Source organism: Neltuma alba, unplaced genomic scaffold (assembly GCF_004799145.2).
Source record: "Neltuma alba isolate B1F8T4 unplaced genomic scaffold, ASM479914v2 tig00002863_pilon, whole genome shotgun sequence".
Lineage (NCBI taxonomy): Eukaryota > Viridiplantae > Streptophyta > Magnoliopsida > Fabales > Fabaceae > Neltuma > Neltuma alba.
In genome coordinates, this window is record NW_021633048.1 from 600,817 (window position 1) to 625,528 (window position 24,712).

General features: G+C 34.6%; 4 protein-coding genes across 4 annotated transcripts; all 4 read right to left on the reverse strand.

Annotated features, from left to right (window-relative positions):
• Nucleotides 1-592: 592 nt before the first annotated feature.
• Nucleotides 593-2,599, reverse strand: LOC114739649 (L-type lectin-domain containing receptor kinase IV.1-like). Its single transcript, XM_028927733.1, has one exon. It carries the CDS (start codon nt 2,597-2,599, stop codon nt 593-595), a length of 2,007 nt encoding a protein of 668 aa, XP_028783566.1.
• A 5,110-nt stretch (nt 2,600-7,709) lies between these two features.
• On the reverse strand, nt 7,710-10,089 carry LOC114739511 (L-type lectin-domain containing receptor kinase IV.1-like). Its single transcript, XM_028927571.1, has one exon. It carries the CDS (start codon nt 9,919-9,921, stop codon nt 7,918-7,920), a length of 2,004 nt encoding a protein of 667 aa, XP_028783404.1. The 5' UTR covers nt 9,922-10,089; the 3' UTR covers nt 7,710-7,917.
• A 3,531-nt stretch (nt 10,090-13,620) lies between these two features.
• On the reverse strand, nt 13,621-15,810 carry LOC114739512 (L-type lectin-domain containing receptor kinase IV.1-like). The gene is made up of 2 exons (XM_028927572.1): nt 15,578-15,810; nt 13,621-15,499 (listed from the first exon to the last, which is right to left on the reverse strand). The coding sequence occupies exons 1-2, from the start codon at nt 15,635-15,637 to the stop codon at nt 13,637-13,639; spliced, it is 1,923 nt and encodes a 640-aa protein (XP_028783405.1). The 5' UTR covers nt 15,638-15,810; the 3' UTR covers nt 13,621-13,636.
• A 6,117-nt stretch (nt 15,811-21,927) lies between these two features.
• LOC114739550 (L-type lectin-domain containing receptor kinase IV.1-like) lies at nt 21,928-24,336 on the reverse strand. The gene has a single exon (XM_028927628.1). The coding sequence runs from the start codon at nt 24,132-24,134 to the stop codon at nt 22,134-22,136; it is 2,001 nt and encodes a 666-aa protein (XP_028783461.1). The 5' UTR covers nt 24,135-24,336; the 3' UTR covers nt 21,928-22,133.
• Nucleotides 24,337-24,712: the final 376 nt, after the last annotated feature.

A 24,712-nucleotide genomic window follows, 5' to 3' on the forward strand; every position in this document is an offset into this window, starting at 1 on the left:
CGATGCATACATAAACTTTTCAGTTAGAGTGGTGAATATGGGTCGACCTGATCTCCAAGAATGAGAGGTTTGAAAACAAACTGCTCTTTGGGTTTGGGCTTTAAAGCCCCAAACAATGGGCTTGAAAACGGGCTAGCTTATCGGCATTTTTGTTTAAAATATTTAGTTTTAAATGGCAAAAGCCCATCTAGCTTGGGATTTAGGTTACAGAAAGGAAATCCTGGAGTCAGATGGAAGCTTGGCGAGTGGGAAAAATAACAACTTCGGCAGTCCGGTGACCATGCGTGGGAGCTGCAACTGAAAGTTATTTCCAGAGATCGAAACTTAGTTTGAAAAAATAATTTAGCATGATGGAGCAGGAAACACTTAAGGATGATAACATCTGATTGAAATTTCAATAATTCAAGATAGTAAATTGTGATTCTTATGTGACCTTATTTTTTCATTGTCCATATTTAATTCACCAACAACTAGAAATACATACATATCAAACAAAAACCCCAGCATAATGATACAAATTTAACATAATGCAATGAGCTCAAGAGTGTATGCCTGGTCATGCAAGGAGGTGTCCGTGTCTTCATAAAAGCATTTAGCGACTTCCGGAGAGAAGTGATTCAGATATTGAAGTGTGAGTGCCATCCACGCTAGAAGATGGAAATGACATTATCATATCATCAAACTCTTTTTCAATCTCAAATGTGAATCCAAAACAAGAGGGAGATGACATTAGTGATAACAAATCAGGCATAGGAACCTCCTTATTCACATACTGCACAACTTGACGCATGCTTGGCCTATCTTTAGCCCTGGAATTTGAACACAAAAGTCCTAAACTCAACGCTAATTCTAGCTCCTCTCTGTTATATTCTGTTCCTAGAGTTTGATCCATTGCCTCAATTATCTCGCCCTTCTTCCATAACCCATAAACCCAGTCCACCAAAATCTCATCTTCACTTCCTCGTTCTATAGGTCTTCTTCCGCATGCAACCTCTAGCAAAAAGGCACCAAAAGCAAAAACATCAGATTTTGTCGTGGCTCTTCCTGTTCTGATGGCTTCTGGTGCAAGATATCCTAGAGTCCCCACCAAATGCGTAGTTGCAGGATCAACCCCGTGATCGTATAATCTAGCAAGACCAAAATCTCCCAACCTTCCATTGAAATCTGAATCTAGCAGAACATTGCTTGCTTTTACATCCCTGTGAACCACAACTTGCTCCCATTCTTCATGCAGATAGCACAATCCCAAAGCTACCCCTTTGATGATCTTAAATCTTTGCATCCAATTTAGTGTCATACTAGGTTGGTTGTGGAGGTATTTATCTAAGCTTCCATTTGGCATAAACTCGTAGACTAAAAGAAGCTCGCCTTTTCGCCTGCAATATCCCAGAAGAGAAACAAGGTTTCGGTGGCGAAGACGACCGATGCTTACAATTTCTGCAATGAATTCCCTCATGCCTTGTTGGGAATCATGTGATACTTTCTTCACAGCAACATCGATTTTAGAACCCGGCATCGTCCCTTTGTACACCTTTCCAAATCCACCAAAGCCCAAAAGCTCTTTCTCTTTGAATCCTTTTGTGGCAAAGTAGAGATCTTTATATTTAAACCTGTGAGGACCATAATTTTGCTCCCACTCCTCAACAATCTCGGAGAATTTTCTTTTCTGCTTTATGTAACAAGCTACAAGTAAGCTCACAAAAATAATTAAACAGAGTGAAAGGAGAGGTAACACAATTGGTAAAATCATAGATCTTTTCCCACTAAGTGGCGGTAGTTCTGGGAGTTTTGCGGTGTCGAGGTTTTGAGCCTCCCCATTGAGCTGGAAACTCCACCCAAGAACATAATGAGAAGCTACCAGCAATGCAGAGGTGGAAGATGAGAATCCAACATAACTGAAATTTGTTAAAACTTGAGAAAGATCTTGGTACAATGTTAACAATGGTGTTTCTGGCTTGTTGGCATTGATTGGAGCTAGAGTGACATTGATTTTTTTCTTACCTCCATCATAATCCACCCACACTTGCATCGGCAGGCCACTCTTAAGGCTCAAATTACGAAACTGAAACCCATTAACATAATACCCAGCAGGAGCAGATTTCATTGATTTCAAGCCATTGATATCGATTCCCACATGATTCCCGTCAATATCATCAAACTCACCGCTCTGAGTGATGTCGAGTTCCACTGCGAACACATGGTTCGTTGGGTCAGCGTTGTTGGTTATGTTGAAGAGGCCTAGGTACGGACCGACACTTGCCCTGGGAAATGCTTTGGTTGGAGAAATCGCAAAAGCCATTCCATGACCACCCGATGCTGGAGAAGTTACAGGTCTAATTGCGAAAACAAAAGTGGTAGAGAAAGAAGAATTATTTGTGAAAACTATTGGATTTGGGTAGAAAGCATGACATCTTTGTTGCGCGGTTCCGTTAGTGAGCTGGAGGAGGCCACTGGAAGTGATCTCAGAAACATCATCCATGGTTAAATTAGCAGATTGGAAGCCATAATTAAAGATGAAGCTTGTATTTTCACCACTCACTTGTACTAGTTTTGTCACCAATAACAGCACCAACATCATAGTAAGCTTCGAAACACACATGTCTCAGAATCTATGTCGTCGATCTTCTTTTCTTTCCTTGATCTGCTCTCTGTATTTTCATTAAATATATAGACAACAACCAGAGTTTCTCCCTTTTTTCGGGGCAGGTTATTGCAGGGGAAGATTCGATTCTTAATTGGTCAAAATCTTATTGACCCGTTCAAGGGGCTTGGCCTCCGTCATCAAGGGCGGCTATCCAAAATCATCATGCAGTCATTCCAGAAAATTGAAAAAGAAAATTGTTTTCACTGAAAATTGAATTCCCCCGTACAAGAATTAAAAATAGTTTTTCTTATTAATGAAGAAAATTTATTATAACAAATATATATTTACTTAACGTCCCAATTTCGACGTTATCCTGTTGGGATTGACTCTCAGTGATGTGCCAAACGGTGCTTGAATCAAGTAGTTAGTACTTGGTATATTTATCGCCATTATACTCAGCCAGTGCAGCGTTAATACACTCATATATTTCCATTCTTATTTTCACCTTCATAACTAAACAATATATATATCTATACACAAATATAACATAACTAAAAAGAGAGTAATTACTTCATAGATTCTACAAAATAGCTTATAGATAAGAATGTAAGATGTTTCAAATAGGCAATGAGAACACGTACCACATGTAGAGAATCAAAGTTTGTCTTTTTTTGTGTGGGGGATGAGTGATGAAGGGCAAGAACACAGTGAGGAAGCATTTTGGTTCACTCGTTATTAAGATACGTTGGAGGTGGGGTTCTGGGCGTTTCGGTCTTCACAATCGCTCGGCTGACTTCTCCACGGTGGTCGCTGTCAGAGAAGAGACACTGACCACCCCGATTAGACCTTTGTCTCGGACCAGCTACGACTCTTCCAAATCCACCCAAGCTCAAGAGCTCTTCATCTTGGAGTAGTTATGACTTTTCTATTAGTGTCCCTTTGCTAGTACGTTGCTACGAGGAAATGAAAGGGAGTTTACCAAAAACTTGCGAAGAATCACGGTTAACAATGATCTATGCATGAAACTTAAGTAATTTAGATAAAATGGAGGACTTAAATTTTTGAAAGAGATTATTATTTCTCAATTAAATTATTAAAAATGAGATTTATTTTTTATTTTCACGAAACGTAATCCTACCACTTGTTTAATTCCTAAAATTAATTGGACTCGAAATTACGCCATCTTTATAATTTCTTTTCTTAGAACAACTCAATTTTCTAACTCTATTCTTATAATTTTTTTTTAACTCCATCAAACTATATATAAGGATTGAGGCATATATAGAGTCGAAATTTAAAGACTAAATTAATGATTGAGAAAAAAAATTATATTACTCCTCCGGTCCTTAATATAAGACCCATTTAACTAATTTGATTAGATTAAGGAAGTTAGATAAGTTAGTTAATTATAAGAAAATTGACACATTTTTCCTAAAACACCATAATCATCTTTCTTAATACCCCCTATCTCTTTTGCTTAATTATAGTTGAGGGAGTATCTATAGGGGTAATTTAGAGAAAATTGATAAATATGAGAAATGGGTCTTATATTTAGGACCAAAACCAACTCAAGAATTGGGTCCTATATTAAGGACCGGAGGAGTATAACAAAAGAAAATCACATGGAATGAGATCTCAATGGCTTATCTCCTCCTTTACACATCAAGCAATTGAAAGGAGAAGAAAATAGTAGGAGAGAAACGAAAGAGGCTTCTGAAGAGCTCATGTGATTCTGAAACTTCACGAACCAAGTATTTAATTTTCAATAATTTAAGGTTGTAAATTGTAATTTGGATTCACTAAAAACAAGAAATGGAAAAATCCAAGCATAATGATACAAATTTAACATAATGCAATGAGCTGAGCACGTGTACATACAAGTGGGTGCGGGTGTCCAATGACTTCTGGAGAGAAGGGATTCAGATATTGAAGTGTTAGTGTTCCATCCACACTAGAAGATGTAAAGGACATTATAACATCAAACTCTTGATTAGACTCAAATGGTGAATCCAAAACAAGAGGGAGATGACATGAATGACAACAAATAGGGAAAAGGAACTTTCTTATTCAAATAGTGCACAACTTGACGCATGCTTGGCCTATCTTCAGCTTTAGAACTACTTTCCCATATAATTAATAAAGCATAACTTTAATTATTCAAATAATTAATAATTCAAAAATATGTTAACAATCATCCATTGCTTTGAATTATTTTCCATATGAATTTAATACTCTAAACTAATTTTTGGTGCATTAACACCATAAAATATATCGTTATAGTGTTGAGTGCGTCAAAAATTAGTTTAGAGTATTAAATGTTTAAGCGGATATATTTTTTAATAAAATTGGTTAATTTTTTCTTCCATCGCTTTTTATAAATAACGACCACCATTTTCCTGTTATTCCTAAATATAAGTAATATTTACAAGTTATCTTAAATTTTTGTAGCAAATTTTCTATTTTACTGTATTGAAAACTTATTTTAATAGTAATATATTTATTTTTTGATTCCCAAACCATCATTTTCTAGATAATAAAGGTTCTAAATATTATATTTTAATGTAATCTCTCTCCATCATATAATAAATAAGGGAGTAATATTCCTTTTGGGTATTGAAATATAATAAAATATAGTATATTAATATTACACTATATATATTATAATTCTAAAAAAATATATATTATAATATAAATAATTATATATTTTGGGCAGAGCTAAATGGACAAGGCTGCATGTTGTGCCTGCAATCCGGCCTTATCCGTGATTAGCCCAGCACGAAAACACCCATTTTTTCCTTGGGTGGTGTTTTTTTTGGCCTGGACAGGATATTTTTTTGGCGGGTTCAAGCAAGCACATCAGGCGTAATAGGCTCATAAACAACCCTACTTTCTAACATACCAAACGAATCAATCAAGGAGGGAAAAAAAACTATTTTCCTTTTCCTTCACCACATTTTTGTTGTACTAAACGGGCTACACATCGACCTATCAACAAACTTGAAAGGAGAACAAAAGCGTCTTCTATGGTTTCTAATAAAGAGCATGTGATCTTTATTTGTCTCATCAAAATACACTCCCCTTTCTATTGTTGTGTCGCAATGGAATCGGTGACACAAAAATTATGTCAGCAATTTCTGATTCCATGCCTGTTTCACCCATCACTTGTGTTAATAATATATGGAATTTTATCAATTTTTGGGTCTGCTTCCTCCAATTTTCTTTTGATTCATTTCATTTCACCCTGGGTCATGGGGTCAGTTTTTGTCTCTGTTGCTCTTCCTTTTTTAAACCAGAATCTTAAGATTTGAATGGATTAAACTTGTTTGATTTAATTTCATCTTTGAACTCTTAAAATTGTTTTTGCCACTGCCCACCAGAAGTAGTGGTGTAATTCTCACTGATTATAATAGCAATGAACAATAAGTAATAACTTAGTATCTATTTGGAATAGTTTATAAATTATTTTTCAATTGTGATTTACAGAATACGAAGTAAATATGTAAGAGGAATTTTGTTATCATTTATATAAAACGTATTTATAAGTGATTTCAATTCTTAAAAAATTAAAAAAAAAAAAAACTTGCGGTAGAAGGAGCCCGTTGTTATTTTTTTAAAATGGGCATAAAAATATGGCCTTTCGGCTTCGCCCATGACGGTGGCAGCTGGATCTCTGGTGTAACGTCTACTCAAACTAACTAAACCCGTTAGTGCTAGGGCTACAATTATGAGCGTCCCTTCAACCGTACGTAGTATTTATGGTTCCCCTTTTTATGCTAAAACGACATCTCTGCATTTTTATAATGAAATAAGCACCACTTCAAAGAACCCATTAAATGAAAGAGAAGGAAGACGAAAAGGAGAGAGGGGAGAGAGGTCATGGGAAGGATAGATTCCAGAGGGAAGAAGACCTTGCGTGTGACGCAAGTCTCCTCTGCAAATGGGCTTGGGCCACCAGGCGGAGCTTTACACGTGTCACAAAATAAAGTGTGCTAATAAGTCATTTTCATATATTTTCACGTTTAAAGATAGGTTAGAATAACTTATAAATAATTTTTTAATTATGATTTACAAAATATGAGATAAATATATATATAAAAAATTTTTTATCTCAACTTATATAAAATGTATTTATAAATGATTTTTAACGTTCTGTCAAACAGGACTTTAGAAGCAGCAGATATCATATCTGTCTCCAAAACTCACCCCCCCTCTCGCTGCTCCTCTGCACTGGACCGCCTTTTTTGTCTGGAAAGAAAAAAAAGAGAGAAGATAACCCAAACGACTAGCTTAGGGAGTTTGGCAGTCTTTTACCATCGCTTAAGAAAATATTTTCATGCAAATTAAAACAAATTTTTTAACTTCTGAATTTTCCTTTGAGCCAAAAAACAAATGGCTTTTACATTTATAGCTTTGTTTTACAACTTATTTATCATACTGATTACAGTTCATTTCTAATAAATTAATGTGAATTCTCAGTATATCAATCAATAGAATTTGCATGTCGAAAGGGAGAATTTGCATCTAATAAACTGGCTTTGCCATTTGATTCAGAATAAAAAAAGATACACCAGAGTCATCACTAAAATTCTGAAAAATCACACCCAACCAAATCATACGAAAATCCCATACTGCATTTAGCATATTCACATTATTAAATATAATACTCGTACGTAATAGATTCATGAAACAATCCTTGGACAACCCGAATTCATGGCAATTTCCTAGAATTTCATCCATAAACAAGTGAATGGTTTGACACTACCTGCGCTGTATATATAAACTTTTCAGTTAGAGCGGTGAACGTGGGTCGACCCGATTTCCAAGAATGAGGGGTCTGAAAACAAACTGTTCTTTGGGCTTGAGCTTTAAAGCCCCAAAGAATGGGCTTGAAAACGGGCTAGCTTATCAGCATTTTTGTTTAAAATATTTAGTTTTAAATGGCAAAAGCCCATCTAGCTTGGGCTTTAAGGTGGCAGCTTGGCGAGTGGGAAAAATAACAACATAGGCAGTCCGGTGACCATGCTTGGGAGCTGCAACTGAAAGTTATTTCCAGAGATCGAAACTTAGTTTGAAAAAATAATTTAGGATGACGAAGGAGGAAACACTTACGGACCATGACATCTGATTGAAATTTCAATAATTCAAGATAGTAAATTGTGATTCTTATGTGACCTTATTTTTTCTTTGTCCATATTTAATTCACCAACAACTAGAAATATATACACATCAAAAACAAAAACCCCAGCATAACGATACAAATTTAACACAATGCAATGAGCCCAAGAGTGCATGCCTGGTCATACGAGCAGGTGTGCGTGTCTTCATAAAAGAATTTAGCGACCTCTGGAGAGAAGTGATTCAGATATCGAAGTGTGAGTGCCATCCACACTAGCAGATGGAAATGACATTATCATATTATCAAACTCTTTATCACTCTCAAATATGAATCCAAAACAAGAGGGAGATGACATTAGTGATAACAAATCAGGCATGGGAGCCTCCTTATTCAGATACTGCACAACTTGACGCATGCTTGGCCGATCTTTAGCCTTGGAATTTGAACACCAAAGTCCTAAACTCAACGCTAATTCTACCTCCTCTCTGTTATATTCTGTTCTTAGAGTTTGATCCATTGCCTCAGTAATCTCGTCCTTCTTCCATAACCCATAAACCCAATCCACCAAAATCTCATCTTCACTTCCTCGTTCTATGGGTCTTCTTCCGCATACAACCTCCAGCACAAAGGCACCAAAAGCAAAAACATCAGATTTTGTCGTGGCTCTTCCTGTTCTGATGGCTTCTGGCGCAAGATATCCTATAGTCCCCGCCAAATGTGTAGTTGCAGGATCAACGCCGTGATCGTATAATCTAGCAAGACCAAAATCTCCTAACCTTCCAATGAAATCTGAATCTAGCAGAACATTGCTTGCTTTTACATCCCTGTGAACCACAACTTGCTCCCATTCTTCATGCAAATAGCACAATCCCAAAGCTACCCCTCTGATGATCTTAAATCTTTGCATCCAATTTAGTGTCATACCAGGTTGGTTATGGAGGTATTTATCTAAGCTTCCATTTGGCATAAACTCGTAGACTAAAAGAAGCTCACCTTTTCGCCTGCAATATCCCAGAAGAGAAACAAGATTTCGGTGGCGAAGACGACCGATGCTTACAATTTCTGCAATGAATTCCCTCATGCCTTGCTGGGAATCATGTGATACTTTCTTCACAGCAACCTCAATCTTAGAACCCGGCATCGTCCCTTTGTACACCTTTCCAAATCCACCAGAGCCCAAAAGCTCTTCCTCTTTGAATCCTTTTGTGGCAAAGTAGAGATCTTTATATTTAAACCTGTGAGGACCATAATTTCGCTCCCAATCCTCAACAATCTCGGAGAATTTTCTTTTCTTCTTTATGTAACAAACTACAAGTAAACTCACAAAAATAATTAAACAGAGTGAGAGGAGAGGTAACACAATTGGTAATATCATAGATCTTTTCCTTCTAAGTGGCGGTAGTTTTGGGAGTTTTGAGGCGTCAAGATTTTGAGCCTTCCCATTGAGCTGGAAACTCCACCCAAGAACATAATGAGAAGCTATCAGCGATGCAGAGGTGGAAGATGAGAATCCAACATAACTGGAATTAGTTAAAACTTGAGAAAGATCTTGGTGCAACGTTAACAATGGTGTTTCTGGCTTGTTGGCATTGATTGGAGCTAGAGTGACATTGATTTCTGTCTCACCTCCATCATAATCCAGCCACACTTGCATTGGCAGGCCACTCTTAAGGCTCAAATTACGAAACTGAAACCCATTAACATAATATCCAGAAGAATTAGATGTCATTGATTTCAAGCCATTAATATCAATTCCCACATGGTTCCCGTCAATATCATCAAACTCACTGCTCTGAGTGATGTCGAGTTCCACTGCGAACACATGGTTCGTTGGGTCAGCGTTGTTGGTTATGTTGAAGAGGCCTAGGTACGGACCGGCAGTTGCACTGGGAAATGCTTTGGTAGGAGAAATTACAAAAGCCATTCCATGACCACCCGATGCTGGAGAAGTTACAGGTCTAATGGCGAAAACAAAATTGGTAGAGAAAGAATTGTTTGTGAAAACTATTGGCTTTGGGTAGAAAGCATGACCTGTTTGTAGCCTGGTTTCATTGGTGAGCTGGAGGAGGCCATTGGAAGTGATCTCAGAAACGCCATCCATGGTTAAATTAGCAGATTGGAAGCCATAATTAAAGATGAAGCCTGTATTTTCACCACTCACTTGCACTAGTTTTGTCACCCATAAAAGCACCAACATCATAATAAGCTTCGAAACACACATGGCTGTCTCAGAATCAATGTCGATCTGCCTTTGTGTTCTCTGCTATCTGTATTTTCTTCACATATACAGAAACAGAGCTTCTTCCCGGCCAGTCAATGAAGGGGAAGATTTTATTCTTAATTGACTAAAATTGCATGGGATTGGTTGCCGTAAATACGTTGGCTTCTCCAGTGATGCCATTTTCAATGGCGGATATTGAAAACCATCATGCAGTGATATCAACATGAATTGAAGATGTCACCAAAAGAACGTGGTTGATTATACAATCAAATAATAAAGTACTTGCTCCGGCTTCGTACACCGTACACCTTTTAAACTGAGTAGAATTTAATATAATAATAAGATCTAATGTAATTTTAAAAAAAATAATATTGAAAACTAACTCAATTTTCTAACAACTTTAATTGTTTAGCAAGAATTTAATTTCTTTTCTTGGCTTGTTTGTTTTTATTTTTTCTCTCAATAATTTTATAAAATTATTTTTATGACAAGTTTTAGGAGCAAAAATTTTAAAAAAAATCTGTTTGGATAATTATTTTGAAAAAATCGCATTTGAAGCCAAAAAATAATAAAACTTGTTATCTACATTTAGAAAAAAAATTTACAAAATCTTGCAGTAATTGTTAAATGAAAACACTATAAGCTGGGTATAATTTAATTACAGTTATGTCTCGATCATTAGATTTTTTTTTTTCCACATGCCACATCATTAGGTAGAAGAACACAAGATAGAACCACAAGACTTTATAAAATTGCTAACACAAGACCGAACAACGTTACAAATCTGGAACATGAATTTCAAAGTAGCTGAATAAGGCAATAGGACACTCGTCAAATTAAATGATTAAAATGGATATTAAGTTTTGATGGATATTACTTAAGCTTGGTGGAATCACAGGAACATTAATGAAATTTTTTTTTGGGGGGGGGGTGTTATGAGGAAAGCAATGAACTGGGAGATGGAAATGGAAGGACAAGGGCTCAAATGATTGTGGTGATAGGGTAATTAGTAGAATGGAACACCTTGGCCTTGTCCTTTTCATATTTTATTTAGGTCACTTGTCCTATTAATTATTTGGGGCAGCACATGCGAGCGACGAAGTGTGGTAGGTGGCTGCCGTTGTCAGTGATGAGGTGGTGACGGCGAGTGGAGACATGGTAGCAACTGAGTAGAGAGGAAAATGTATCTTTAATTTTTCAAAATGTCTAAAATATTATTTTGATTTTTTTAGTTTTTAAAAAATATATTACCGTTTTTTATGTTTTTTAGAACACCTAAGTAAAAAATAAGTTACTAAATAGGTTATTAAGAATAGATAAGAAAATAAATAAGGCCTACATTTCCTAAAAAGTTTAGTATTTATTTTTTGAGAAATAATTAGGTCAAATTACTTATATTTATTATGTTAAATTTTCCAACCACAATAGCCATGCATTATTTTTCATACGGGTTCATAATTAAATGCTATTAAATACTAATATCTCAAAAATGAAACACATAACCATGTGTGATTAAAGAACTCGACATAATGAATATGATATTTATCTTTCTTGCCCATAGTCCTAAATGTGCATTCGATAATGTTCCCTGATCGCATCACACCCTAATTGAATGAAAAATCATTTATGAAAACCATCATTGTGCAATTAGCTTGGATCGAAGTACAGAAAATAAATATATAGAACTGAAAATTAGTAAATAATAAATTTCCTATTCTATTTAAAAGATATAAAAAAATTAACGAGACACTACTAACTAATAATGATAATAGAAATTACATATCACATATCTCATCTTTTTGGCATAAAAATTTAATTTTGTTCGAAAAAGTCATAGCATCAAGAAGAGCTCCATTCTCGCGAGGGACCAGAATGGTATTTTAATACTCCTCCGGTCCTAAATATAAGACTCTTATACACACTAGTATAAGGGTCTTATATTTAGAACCGGAGGAGTATTATAACAATATAAATCATTTAATTAAGTTGTCCAATGAATTAATGTATACTTGTGAAATTATGATATCACATGCTAAGACCTAAATAACTAATTTATAAATATTAAATTAATTATTTATAATGAACAGTCGTGGTTTTAAGGAAAAATTGCAAAACTAGTTATTAAAAGTTTTGAGGATGAAAATTAAAAGCGTGAAAGATGAATACTGAAAACATGAAAAAAAAAAATAGAGTGATAAAAAATTAACTCAAAAATTATTTTAAAGAAAAAAATGTATTACAAAATATTTCAAAATATAAAAGCACTAAAAAAAATATTTTAGAATATATATTTCGAGGAAGGAGACAAAATATATATTAATAGGATTGTGCCAAAAAAACACCATGACATAAAGCTGCAAGAAGCTTTCTTGAAGCTGCTTTAATTATAACTTATTTTCTTGAATTGGAAAGGAGAAACCTTGTGCAGATGCTAAGATGGATAAAGTTAACGACAAAATTAATCTCACCCGCATAAGCATGTTATCCAAACAATATGCAAATTAACCAATAGTACAAGTTCTCAACTGCTATGTCGACTTACATATGTTGTCGTCAAAAGGAAATCAACGACCTCCAAGGATTGATTCAGGAGTTGAAGTGCGAGAGAAATAGGCATCCATCAAGAATCCGCAGCAAGAAGGAGACGATAGTGGCAATGGCAAATCAGGCAAAAGCACTTCTATATTCAAATACTGCTCAACTTGTCGCATGTTTGGCCTATCTTCAGCCTTAGAATTGGAACACATAAGCCCAATTTCAACACTAATTCTACCTCCTCTGCTTTGTACTCTGTTCCTAAATTTGGATCCTTTGCTTCATCAATCTCACCCCTCTTCCATAACCCATATACCCCATCCACCCGAATAACTTCTTCTCGTCCTCGCTCTACAGGCCTTTTTCCACGTACAACCTCCAAGAACAAAAACCTCAGACTTTGTTGTGACTTTCCCTGTTCTTGCGTTCTCTAGAACCAAACGGATCAATCAAAAGGGGAAAAAGAAATACTATTTTCCTTTTTCTTTGGAATATTTTCGTTGTATCAAACGGGCTTCATGCATTGAGCTATCAACAGAGTTGAAAGGAGAAGAAAAGCATCTAAAATGGTTCTAATATAAAGCATATGTGATCGGTGATCCTGGAAGTTAGTAAAAGTACAGGGACTAAGATTTAATTTTAGCTATACAAAAAACAAAAAAGATGAAGAAAAAACAGAGGATTTAAAACATTTAGAATGCTGAAGGAGGAAACACTTAATTAGGACCATGATTTTGATTGAAATTTCGATAATTCAATTTTGTAAATCGGAATTGTGATTCTTATGTGACCTTATTCTTTTCCCTTTCCCTATGTAGCTCACAAATAGCCAGAAATAATCTTCTGATCCTATTTATAAGATACTTTTAGTATGTTTTGCACAGACTAAAAAAATTTTAAACTTCATTAACCCTCATTTAAAATTTAATAACTTTTCAATTTTATCCCTATTTAATATACATTATATCTCATATAAACAAAGTCAGCACAATAATAAATAAGGGGTAAAATTACATATCCATACATAAAATTTCTCTCAGTGCCCTATAAATAGGACTAAAAAATATTTTCTCTCTCTGCTCTATAAATGGAACCAGAGGAATATATACATATAAAAATAACAATATAAGCATAATGATACAAATTTAACATAATGCAAATGTATGCCTACAAAGAGAATTTAACGATCTTTGGAGAGAAGCGATTCAGATATTGGAATGTGAGTGCCATCCCCACTAGAAGATGGAAAGGACATTGTAACATCAAACTCCGTATTAGTCTCAAACGTGAATCCAAAACAAGAGGGAGATGACATTAGTGATAACAAATCTGGTAAAAGAACTTCCCTATTCAAATATTGCACAACTTGACGCATGCTTGGCCTCTCCTCAGCTTTAGAACTTGAACACAAAAGTCCTAATCTCAACACTAATTCTGCCTCCTCTTCGTTATAGTCCCTTCCTAAAGCTTGATCCATTGCCTTCATAATCTGACCCTTCTTCCATAACCCATAAACCCAATCCGCCAAAATCTCATCTTCACGTCCTCGCTCAATAGGTCTTCTTCCACATCCAACCTCTAGCAAAAAGGCTCCAAAAGCGAAGACATCAGATTTTGTTGTGGCTCTTCCTGTTCTCATTGTTTCTGGTGCAACATATCCCAGAGTCCCGGCCACATGTGTAGTTGCAGGATCAACCTCATGATCATATAATCTAGCAAGACCAAAATCTCCTAACCTTCCATTGAAATTAGAATCTAACATAACATTGCTTGCTTTTATGTCTCTATGAATCACAACTTGCTCCCATTCTTCATGCAGATAGCACAATCCCAAAGCTACCCCTTTGATGATTTTAAATCTTTGCATCCAATTTAGTGTTATACTCGGTTGGTTATGGAGGTATTTATCTAAGCTTCCATTTGGCATAAACTCGTAGACTAAAAGAAGCTCGCCTTTTCGCCTGCAATATCCCAGAAGAGAAACAAGGTTTCGGTGGCGAAGATGACCGATGCTTACAATTTCTGCAATGAATTCCCTCATGCCTTGCTGGGAATCATGTGATACTTTCTTCACAGCAACCTCAATTTTAGAACCCGGCATCGTCCCTTTGTACACCTTTCCAAATCCACCAGAGCCCAAAAGCTCTTTCTCTTTGAATCCTTTTGTGGCAAAGTAGAGATCTTTATATTTAAACCTGTGAGGACCATAATTTTGCTCCCAATCCTCAACAATCTCGGAGAATTTTCTTTTCTTCTTTATGTAACAAACTACAAGTAAACTCACAAAAATAATTAAACAGAGTGAGAGGAGAGGTAACACAATTAGTAAAATCATAGATCTTTTCCTTTTAAGTGGCGGTAGTTTTGGGAGTTTTGAGGCGTCGAGATTTTGAGCCTTCCCATTGAGCTGGAAACTCCACCCAAGAACATAATGAGAAGCTATCAGCGTTGCAGAGGTGGAAGATGAGAATCCAACATAACTGGAATTAGTTAAAACTTGAGAAAGATCTTGGTGCAACGTTAACAATGGTGTTTCTGGCTTGTTGGCATTGATTGGAGCTAGAGTGACATTGATTTGTGTCTCACCTCCGTCATAATCCACCCACACTTGCATCGGCAGGCCACTCTTAAGGCTCAAATTACGAAACTGAAACCCATTAACATAATATCCAGCAGAAGCATATTCCATTGATTTCAAGCCATTGATATCGATTCCCACATGGTTCCCGTCAATATCATCGAACTCACTGCTCTGAATGATGTCGAGTTCCACTGCAAACACATGGTTCGTTGGGTCAGCGTTGTTGGTTATGTTGAAGAGGCCTAGGTACGGACCGGCAGTTGCACTGGGAAATGCTTTGGTTGGAGAAATTACGAAAGCCATTCCATGACCCGATGCTGGAGAAGTTACAGGTCTAATGGCGAAAACAAAAGTGGTAGAGAAAGAAGACGTGTTTGTGAGAACTATTGGATTTGTGTGGAAGGCATGACCTGTTTGTTGCACGGTTTCGTTTGTGAGCTGGAGGAGGCCATTGGAAGTGATCTGAGCAACACCATCCATGGTTAAATTAGCAGATCGGAAGCCATAATTAAAGATGAAGCTTGTATTTTCACCACTCACTTGTACTAGTTTTGTCACCAATAACAGCACCAACATCATAGTAAGCTTCGAAACACACATGGCTGTCTCAGAATCTATGTCGTCGATCTTCTTTTATGTCCTCGATCTGCTCGCTGTATTTTCATTAAATATATATGTGTGTGTATAACAACCAGAGTTTCTCCCTTTTTTGGGGGCAGGTTATTGCAGGTTCGATTCTTAATTGATCAAAATCTTCTTGACCCCTTCAAGGGGCTTGGCCTCCGTCGTCAATGGCGGCTATCCAAAATCATCATGCAGTCATATCAAGAAAATTGAAAAAGAAAATTGTTTTCATTGAGAAATTGAATTCCCCCGTGCAAGAATTAAAAATAGTTTTTCTTATTAATGAAGAAAATTTATTATAACAAATATGAATTTACTTAACGTCCCAATTTCAACGTTATCCTGTGGGGATTGGTTCAGTGACGTGCCAAACGGTTCTTGAATTAAGTAGTTGGTATATTTATTGCTGTTATACTAGGCCAGTGTAGCATTAATACATTCTCATATATTTCCATTCTTATTTTCACCTTCATAACTAAACAATATATATATCTATAAACAAATATAACATAACTAAAAAGAGAGTAATTACTTCATAGATTCTACAAAATAGCTTATAGATAAGAATGTAAGATGTTTCAAATAGGTAATGAGAACACGTAGAACATGTAGAGAATCAAAGTTAGTCTTTTTTTGTGTGGGGGATGAGTGATGAAGGGCAAGAACACAGTGAGGAAGCATTTTGGTTCACTCGTTATTAAGATACGTTGGATGTGGGGTTCTGGGTGTCTCCGTCTTCACAATCGCTCGGCTGACTTCTCCACGGTGGTTGCTGTCAGAGAAGAGGACACTGACCACTCCGATTAGACCTTTGTCTCGCACGAGCTACGACTCTTCCAAATCCACCCAAGCTCAAGAGCTCTTTGTCTTTGAATCCTTTTGTGGAGTATTTATGACTTTTCTATTAGTGTCCCTTTGCTAGTACGTTGCTACGAGGAAATGAAAGGGAGTTTACCAAAAACTTGCGAAGAATCACGGTTAAAAATTATCTATGCATGAAACTTAAGTAATTTAGATAAAATGGAGGACTTAAATTTTTGAAAGAGATTATTATTTCTCAATTAAATTATTAAAAATAAGATTTATTTTTTTATTTTCACAAAACGTAATCCTTCCATTTTTTTAATTCCTAAAATTAATTGGACTCGAAATTATGCCATCTTTATAATTTCTTTTCTTAGAACAACTCAATTTTCTAACTCTATTCTTATAATTTTTTTTAACTCCATCAAACTATATATGAGGATTGAGGCATATATAGAGTCGAAATTTAAAGACTAAATTAATGATTGAGAAAAAAAAATTGAGAACTAAAAATTATATTATAACAAAAGAAAGTCACATGGAATGAGATCTCAATGGCTTATCTCCTTCAGGAGAGAATTCAATGACCTCTGGAGAGAAGTGATTCAGATATTGAAGTGTTAGTGTGCCATCCGCACTAGAAGATGCAAAGGACATTATAACATCAAACTCTTGATTACTCTCAAATGTTAATCCAAAACAAGAGGGAGCTGACATTAATGATAACAAATAGGGTAAAGGAACTTTCTTATTCAAATCCTGCACAACTTGATGCATGCTTGGCCTATCTTCAGCTTTAGAACTACTTTCCCATATAATTAATAATGCACAACTTTAATTATTCAAATAATTAATAATTCAAAAATATGTTAACAATCATCCATTGCTTTGAATTATTTTCCATATGCATTTAATGTTCTAAACTAATTTTTGGTACATTAACACCATAAGATATATCTTTATAGTGTTGAGTGCGTCAAAAATTAGTTTAGAGTCCTAAATATTTATGTGAATATATTTTATAATAAAATTGGTTAAGTTTTTTTGCTTCCATCCCTTTTCATAAACAACAACCACCATTTTCTTGTTATTTCTAAATATAAGTAATATTTATAAGTTGTCTTAAATTTTTGTAGCAAATTTTTTATTTTACTCTATTAAAAACTTATTTTAATAGTAATATATTTATTTTTTATTCCCAAACCATCATTTTCCAGATAATAAATATTCTAAATATTATATTTTATGTAATCTTTCTCCATCATATATTTTCTATTTCATAATTCTTTTTATTATAATAATTTTCTTATTATCTTTCTTATACTCTTTTTTCCATAAATAAGAGTATTTTTAAGAAAAAACTTTAATTTTTACATATTTATTTTTTTAGCCAATTTTAGTTAACATTTTGTTCTACATAATTTAGTCCAAAGTTACTTATAAAAAAGAGTGAAGGGAGTAGCATTTAACATATTAAAATCTTTTTTTAAGTAGCACTTAATATTCTAAAATAATTTTTAGTACATTTAACACCATAAAATATATTGTTATATTAAAATATTTTATATTGTTGTGTGCATCAAAAATTAGTCTAGAGTACTGAATGTTTATGGGAAAATAATTCAAAATAATGGATGATAGTTAACATATTTTTAAATTATTAATTATTTTATTTTATTTTAGTTTTTGCATAAATTATAATATGTATAAGTAATAGTAGGAGAAGATGGGGGGAGAGAGATGGTAGCCTATTTAAATAGGTAGCAGGAGTAGCCTGTCACATTTTTAACTAAAAACAGTTTTTTCATTTTTTTTTCAAAATTCATCTATTTAAGTATTCACGTAAATAATTTTCATTATGTAACATTAAGTAATATTATTTACTGTCATGTCAAGAAAATTGAAAAAGAAAATTGTTTTCATCGAAAAATTGAACTCTGCGTTTTTCTTGTGGGAAAAAAAAAATATTTCCGCGTCAAGCTTAGTTTTTCTTATAACAAATATGAATATACTCTTCTATTCTTTAATATATGATCTGATTATTAAGTTAATTTTGATCTTAAATATAAGATCTATTTCTTACATTTATCAATTATTTTTCTAAATTATCAATATAGATACTCCATCAACTATATCAAGTAGAAGAGGGAGATAAGATATTAAAGAAGATGATAATAGTGTTTTAGAAAAAATATATTATATTTTTTATAATTAACTAACTTATCTAACTTCTTTAATCTAATTAAATTAGTTAAATAAATATTATATTAAAAACCGAAAAAATACTTTCTAACGTCCTAATTTCGACGTCACCCTGTTGATCAATGTAAAATTTCAGAAACAACCAAGGGGGAAATATTGTTATATGCTAGTGTCAACTATTTGTGTGTCTTGAACAGCAGCACTCTAAGTATGATTTGAAACTAAAGTACAAATACTTATTCTTAGCCTTAGAAATTGTATGCAAAGCAAAAGCCCTCTTTTTGCCCTAAGCTTCATAGACATGGCCGCCTCAGAAGTCTTGTTGAGGGTCTTTTTGAACGTTATCAGCTACTCGGACAGCTAAGTTAGTATTATTGGAACCAGTTTTGACTAGCACCCTAAACTTATCAGATCTGGATCGTTTATATCTTATTTAGATAATTTAGATTTAAAATATTTAATTAATTGTTTTTAAATAGAAAAAAAAAATTTTTTTTGAAAGAACAATAGTTAAGGGATTATTTCTATCTTAGATTCTATACATATTAAAATAATTATTTTAAATAAATAAATAAAAATTAAATTTAGACCATTCAAATGAGATATGGACGGTTTAGATTTGATAAACTTAAGGTGCTCATTAAAATAATAAGTACCAAAACTGGTTCCAGTATTATTTCAATCTCTTCTTTCTTTTTTTGAATGGAAATTTCAATCTCTTCTTTAATTTCTATATATGCTTTATGGGTTTCAAATTTGGGACATATATTTAGTTGCTATGAGTAAGGTTGTCAAACTCACGACTTTAAACAAACTCATGATAATGATATAAACTCGGATAGTAAACTCGAATCGTAAACTCATAAGAATCTACTTTTACTAATAAATGGGTATTAAAAGTATAAAATCAAATAATTAATATATAAAAAATGAGAACGATTTTATTTAAATAATTGAAATTATATCCATCAATGTTCATAATTTATCACATTTAGCAAAGGAATTTCTATAAAACTCATATATAAAGTCATTAAACATAATAAAATTCAAAATTTTAGTATGAGTTTGAGAGTGAGTTAACACGATTTTGTAAGCTAAAAACGTAAAAACGGTAAACTCGGTAAATGAATTTGCAAGTTTAACCGAGTTTATACTTATCATGAGTTTAAGAGCGAGTTGACACGGTTTTGTTAGCTGGAAACGTAAAAACATTAAACTCGTAGAGTCAACTCGCGAGTTTGACAACAATGGCTATGAGGTTTTCTATAGCATGAATTTTATGGTCCCCCGGCCCGGAAAAGTCTAGTTCGGATTGATTATTAGTGATATTTGGTGCTTAATATAACAGTTAATTTGACTTTTGATTTGGTTAAATATAAAATCACAATCCATTTTGTCTCTTATATTTATTCATTTTTTCAAAGGACTCCTTGTAGTAATTGCATATTTTAAATACTTCATCAAATGTTAAAATTAATATGCTTGATTAATAAGGGTATCTTAAAGAAAACAACGCCTATTAATTACAAATAATTGACTTGATAAACTTTCTCAATCCACTTAAATAAATTAACTAACTCTTATAATAAGTGTTAATATGTGCCAAATGGTCCTTGAATTAAGTTGGCATATTTATTGCTGTCATACCCAACCAGTGCAGCGTTAATTAAGCTGCGGTCCCAGCCAATCCAATATTGGTTCGTGTCTACATTATCTAATTTTCAAAATTAAAACATCCTTAATTAAATGTCACCAATTCTAATACATTCTCATATCTTTCAATTCTTATTTCCACCTTCATAACTCAACAATCTGTAACTACACAAATACTACTTATGATGCTGAATATAAGAGCTAATTTGACTTTTAATTTGGCCATAAATGTAAGATTTCAATTCACTCTGTCTCTCATAATAATAGTAATTTCAGCTAATATACTTGATTAGTAAGAATATTTTAAGAAAGATAACATCTATTTATTATAAATAACTAATGTAACTAATTTTTTTTAATATACTCAAATTAGTTAACAAACTCTTATATAACGACTAGAGGTAGCACATGCCACATACTCTGTGTGTGTTCTTAAAGTAATTAAGCAAATCATAGTTATATTCATGAGACTGATAAGGGATTATTACAACTCGTTTTGAGAGTATACCACTCATTTTTAATAATTAATAGTACTAATAATATTATTTTTCTACTAAATTATTCCTTTTGTCCTAAACATAAAACTTGTTTTGTAGTGCAATTTATATTATAAAATGAGTTTTACATTCCATGTTAGAGGAATGTTGTGTCAAGTAGTCTGATTAATTTATGTCTAATGAATTTTTTTTTTTTTGAGATTACAGTCAATTTTTTATTTCATTTTTTTGTCAATAAATTTATCTTATTTTAGGGCTAAAAAAAAATGCTCTTTTCAAAAATAGAATGACCTACTTGTGTTACTGTCATATTAGGCATAGAACGATGTAGGGTCATCTTAAAATTTACAGTTTATACTCATTTTCAAATCGGTCCCTAAACTTTGTTTTCATGGAAATCCTTATGGTACTTTATCTCTGTTAAAATTTATACCTGACTTGGCTAGGTATTCAAACACAGTTAAAATTTGCTGACAGCTTAGGTGTATTTATGAACATATAAAGTGAGGCAGTTGCCACCTATTTTCATTTATCGTTTAGACGGGAAGAAAATTAAAGAGGAAAGAACAATGGGAAAAAATTATCGTGTGTTTAGGCGACGATGGACTAGGAATCTCTTGTTTCGGAGGTGGAATTCTGGGTATTTCCGTCTTCACAATCGATCGGCTGACTTCTCCACGGTGGTCGCTGTCGGAGAGAGGACACTGACCACTCTGATTAGACCTTTGTCTCGCACCAGCTACGACTTTTCCAAATCATCCACCAAAGCTCTTCATCTTTAGTCCTTTGTGGCGTATTTTAGACCTAGTGTCCCTTTGCTAGTACGTTGCTACGCGGAAATGAAAGGGATTTTACCAAAAACTTGTGAATCAAGGTTAAAAATGATGTACTCTTCTTGTCCTAAATATAAGACCATTTTTGTAATATAATTTATATTATGAAAAGGGTTTTATATTTAGAACCGGATGAGTATATTATAACAAAATAAAATCATATGGACATGAGACCTCAATGGCTTATCTCCTCCTTTATACATTAGGCGATCAACAGAATTGAATGGAGAAGGAAATCGCATGAGAGAAACGAAGGATTGTTTCTAAAGAGCACATGTGATTCTGAAACTTAGTAAAACTTCAGGCATAAAGGATTTAATTTTTAATAATTTAAGGTAGTAAATTGTAATTTGGATTCACCCATAACTAAAAATATGTGAATATCAAAAACAAAAATCCAAGCATAATAACATAAATTTAACATAATGCAATGAGCTGAACACGTGCACATACAAGTGGGTGCGGTTGTCTTCGGAAGAGCATTCAGCGACCTCCGGAGAGAAGTGATTCAGATATTGAAGTGTGAGTGCCACCCACAATGGAAGATGGAAAGGACACTATAGCATCAAACCCTTGATCACTCTCAAATGTGAATCCAAAACAAGAGGGAGATGACATTTGTGATAACAAATCTGGCAAAGGAACTTCCCTATTCAAATATTGCACAACTTGACGCATGTTTGGCCTACCTTCAGCTTTAGAACCTGAACACAAAAGTCCTAATCTCAACACTAATTCTACATCCTCTTCGTTATATTCCCTTCCTAAAGCTTGATCCAATGCCCCAATAATTTGACCCTTCTTCCATAACTCATAAACCCAATCCACCAAAATCTCATCTTCACTTCCTCGCTCTATAGGTCTTCTTCCGCATACAACCTCAAGTGATAAGGCACCGAAAGCAAAAACATCACATTTTGTCGTGGCTCTTCCTGTTCGTATGCTTTCTGGTGCAAGATATCCTACAGTGCCGGCCACATGTGTAGTTGTCGGATCAGCCCCATGATCGTATAATCTAGCAAGACCAAAATCTCCTAACCTGCCATTTAACTCTAAATCTAACAGAACATTGCTTGCTTTCACGTCTCTGTGAATGACAACTTGCTCCCATTCTTCATGCAGATAGCACAATCCCAAAGCTACCCCTTTGATGATTTTAAATCTTTGCATCCAATTTAGTGTCACAGTGGGTTGATTATACAGGTATTTGTCTAAGCTTCCATTTGGCATAAACTCGTAGACTAAAAGAAGCTCCCGTTTTCGCCTGCAATATCCTAGAAGAGAAACAAGGTTTTTGTGCCGAAGACGACCAATGCTTACAATTTCTGCAATGAATTCCCTCATGCCTTGCTGGGAATCATGTGACACTTTCTTCACCGCAACATCAATTTTCGAACCCGGCATCGTCCCTTTGTACACCTTTCCAAATCCACCACAGCCCAAAAGCTCTTCCTCTTTGAATCCTTTCGTGGCAAAGTAGAGATCTTTGTACTTAAACCTGTGAGGACCATAATTTTGCTCCCACTCCTCAACAATCTCGGAAAATTTTCTTTTCGTCTTTATGTACCAAACTACAAATACACTCACAAAAACAATTAAACTGAATAAAAGGAGCGGTAACCCAATTAATAAGATCAAAGATCGTTTGCCATCAACTGGTGGCAGTTTTGGGAGTTTTGAGGCGTCTAGGTTTTGAGCCTCCCCATTGAGCTGGAAACTCCAACCAAGAACATAATGAAAAGCCATCAGCTGCCCATCGGAAGATGAAAATCCGACATAACTGGGATTGGTTAGAATTTGAGAAAGATCTTTGGACAATGTTAACAGTGGAGTTTCGGGCTTGATAACATTGATTGGAGCTAGGGTGACATTGATTTGTTTCTTGCCTCCATCATAGTCCACCCACACTTGCATCGGCAGGCCACTAATAAGGCTCAAATTATGGAACTGAAACCCATTATCATACCCAGCAGGAGCAGATTTCATTGATTTCAGGCCATTAATATCGATTCCCACATGGTTATTATCGATATCCCCAAACTCAATGGTCTGAACGATGTCGATTTCCACTGCGAACACATGGTTTGTTGGGTCACCGTTGTTGGTGTCATGGAAAAGGCCTAGGTACTGAGTGGCAAGAGCACCAGGAAATGCTTTGGTTGGAGATATTACAAAGGCCATTCCATGACCACCCGAAGTTGGAGGAATAGGTCTAATGGCGAAAACAAAAGTGGTAGAGAAAGAAGACGTGTTTGTGAAAACTATTGGGTTTGGGTAGAAAGCATGACCTTTTTGTAGGACGGTTTCATTGGTAAGCCGGAGGAGGCCATTGGGAGTGATCTCAGAAACACCATCCATGGTTAAATTAGCTGACTGGAAGCCATTATTAAAGATGAAACTTGTATCTGCACCACTCATATATATATGTACCATTGTTGTCACCAACAAAAGCACCGACTCCATAATAAGCTTCGAAACACACATGGCTGTCTCAGAATCTATGTCGGTCTTTGCTTTTGCTTTTGGGAGGTCATTGAAGGGGAAGACTCGATTCTTAATTGACTATTATCTTGTGGACTCGTGCATCAGGGTTGGTTGCCGTAAATGGTTTGGCTTCTGGGTTTGATGCATTTTCAATGGCGGCTATTGAAAACCATCGTGGTTGATTATTCAATCTATACACAGTATATGATATAGCACTCACTCCGGTCTTACATACGGAACCAGATCCTCTCAGAAGCAATTTTCTCAGCGTCCCTCAGCAACCTAAAATCCAGTCCGTTTAAATGATCGAAAAGCTTACATATATACAAAGTATTTGAACGTTTTAAATACTTTGTATATATGTACTGTATATTGGAAATTGTGATGCGTACGGGTAGAAATTAGTGTGATAGCCAAATTCATATAGAGCCAGATATTGTGATGCGTACGGATAGAAATTACTTACTCCGGTCTTATGTATGGCCCGATTTAGAGACGACTTTTATTTAATAATTTAACTAAAATTTAATTTCCTCTTCAATATCTATGAACTAATTGAAAATGACTTATAAAATTTC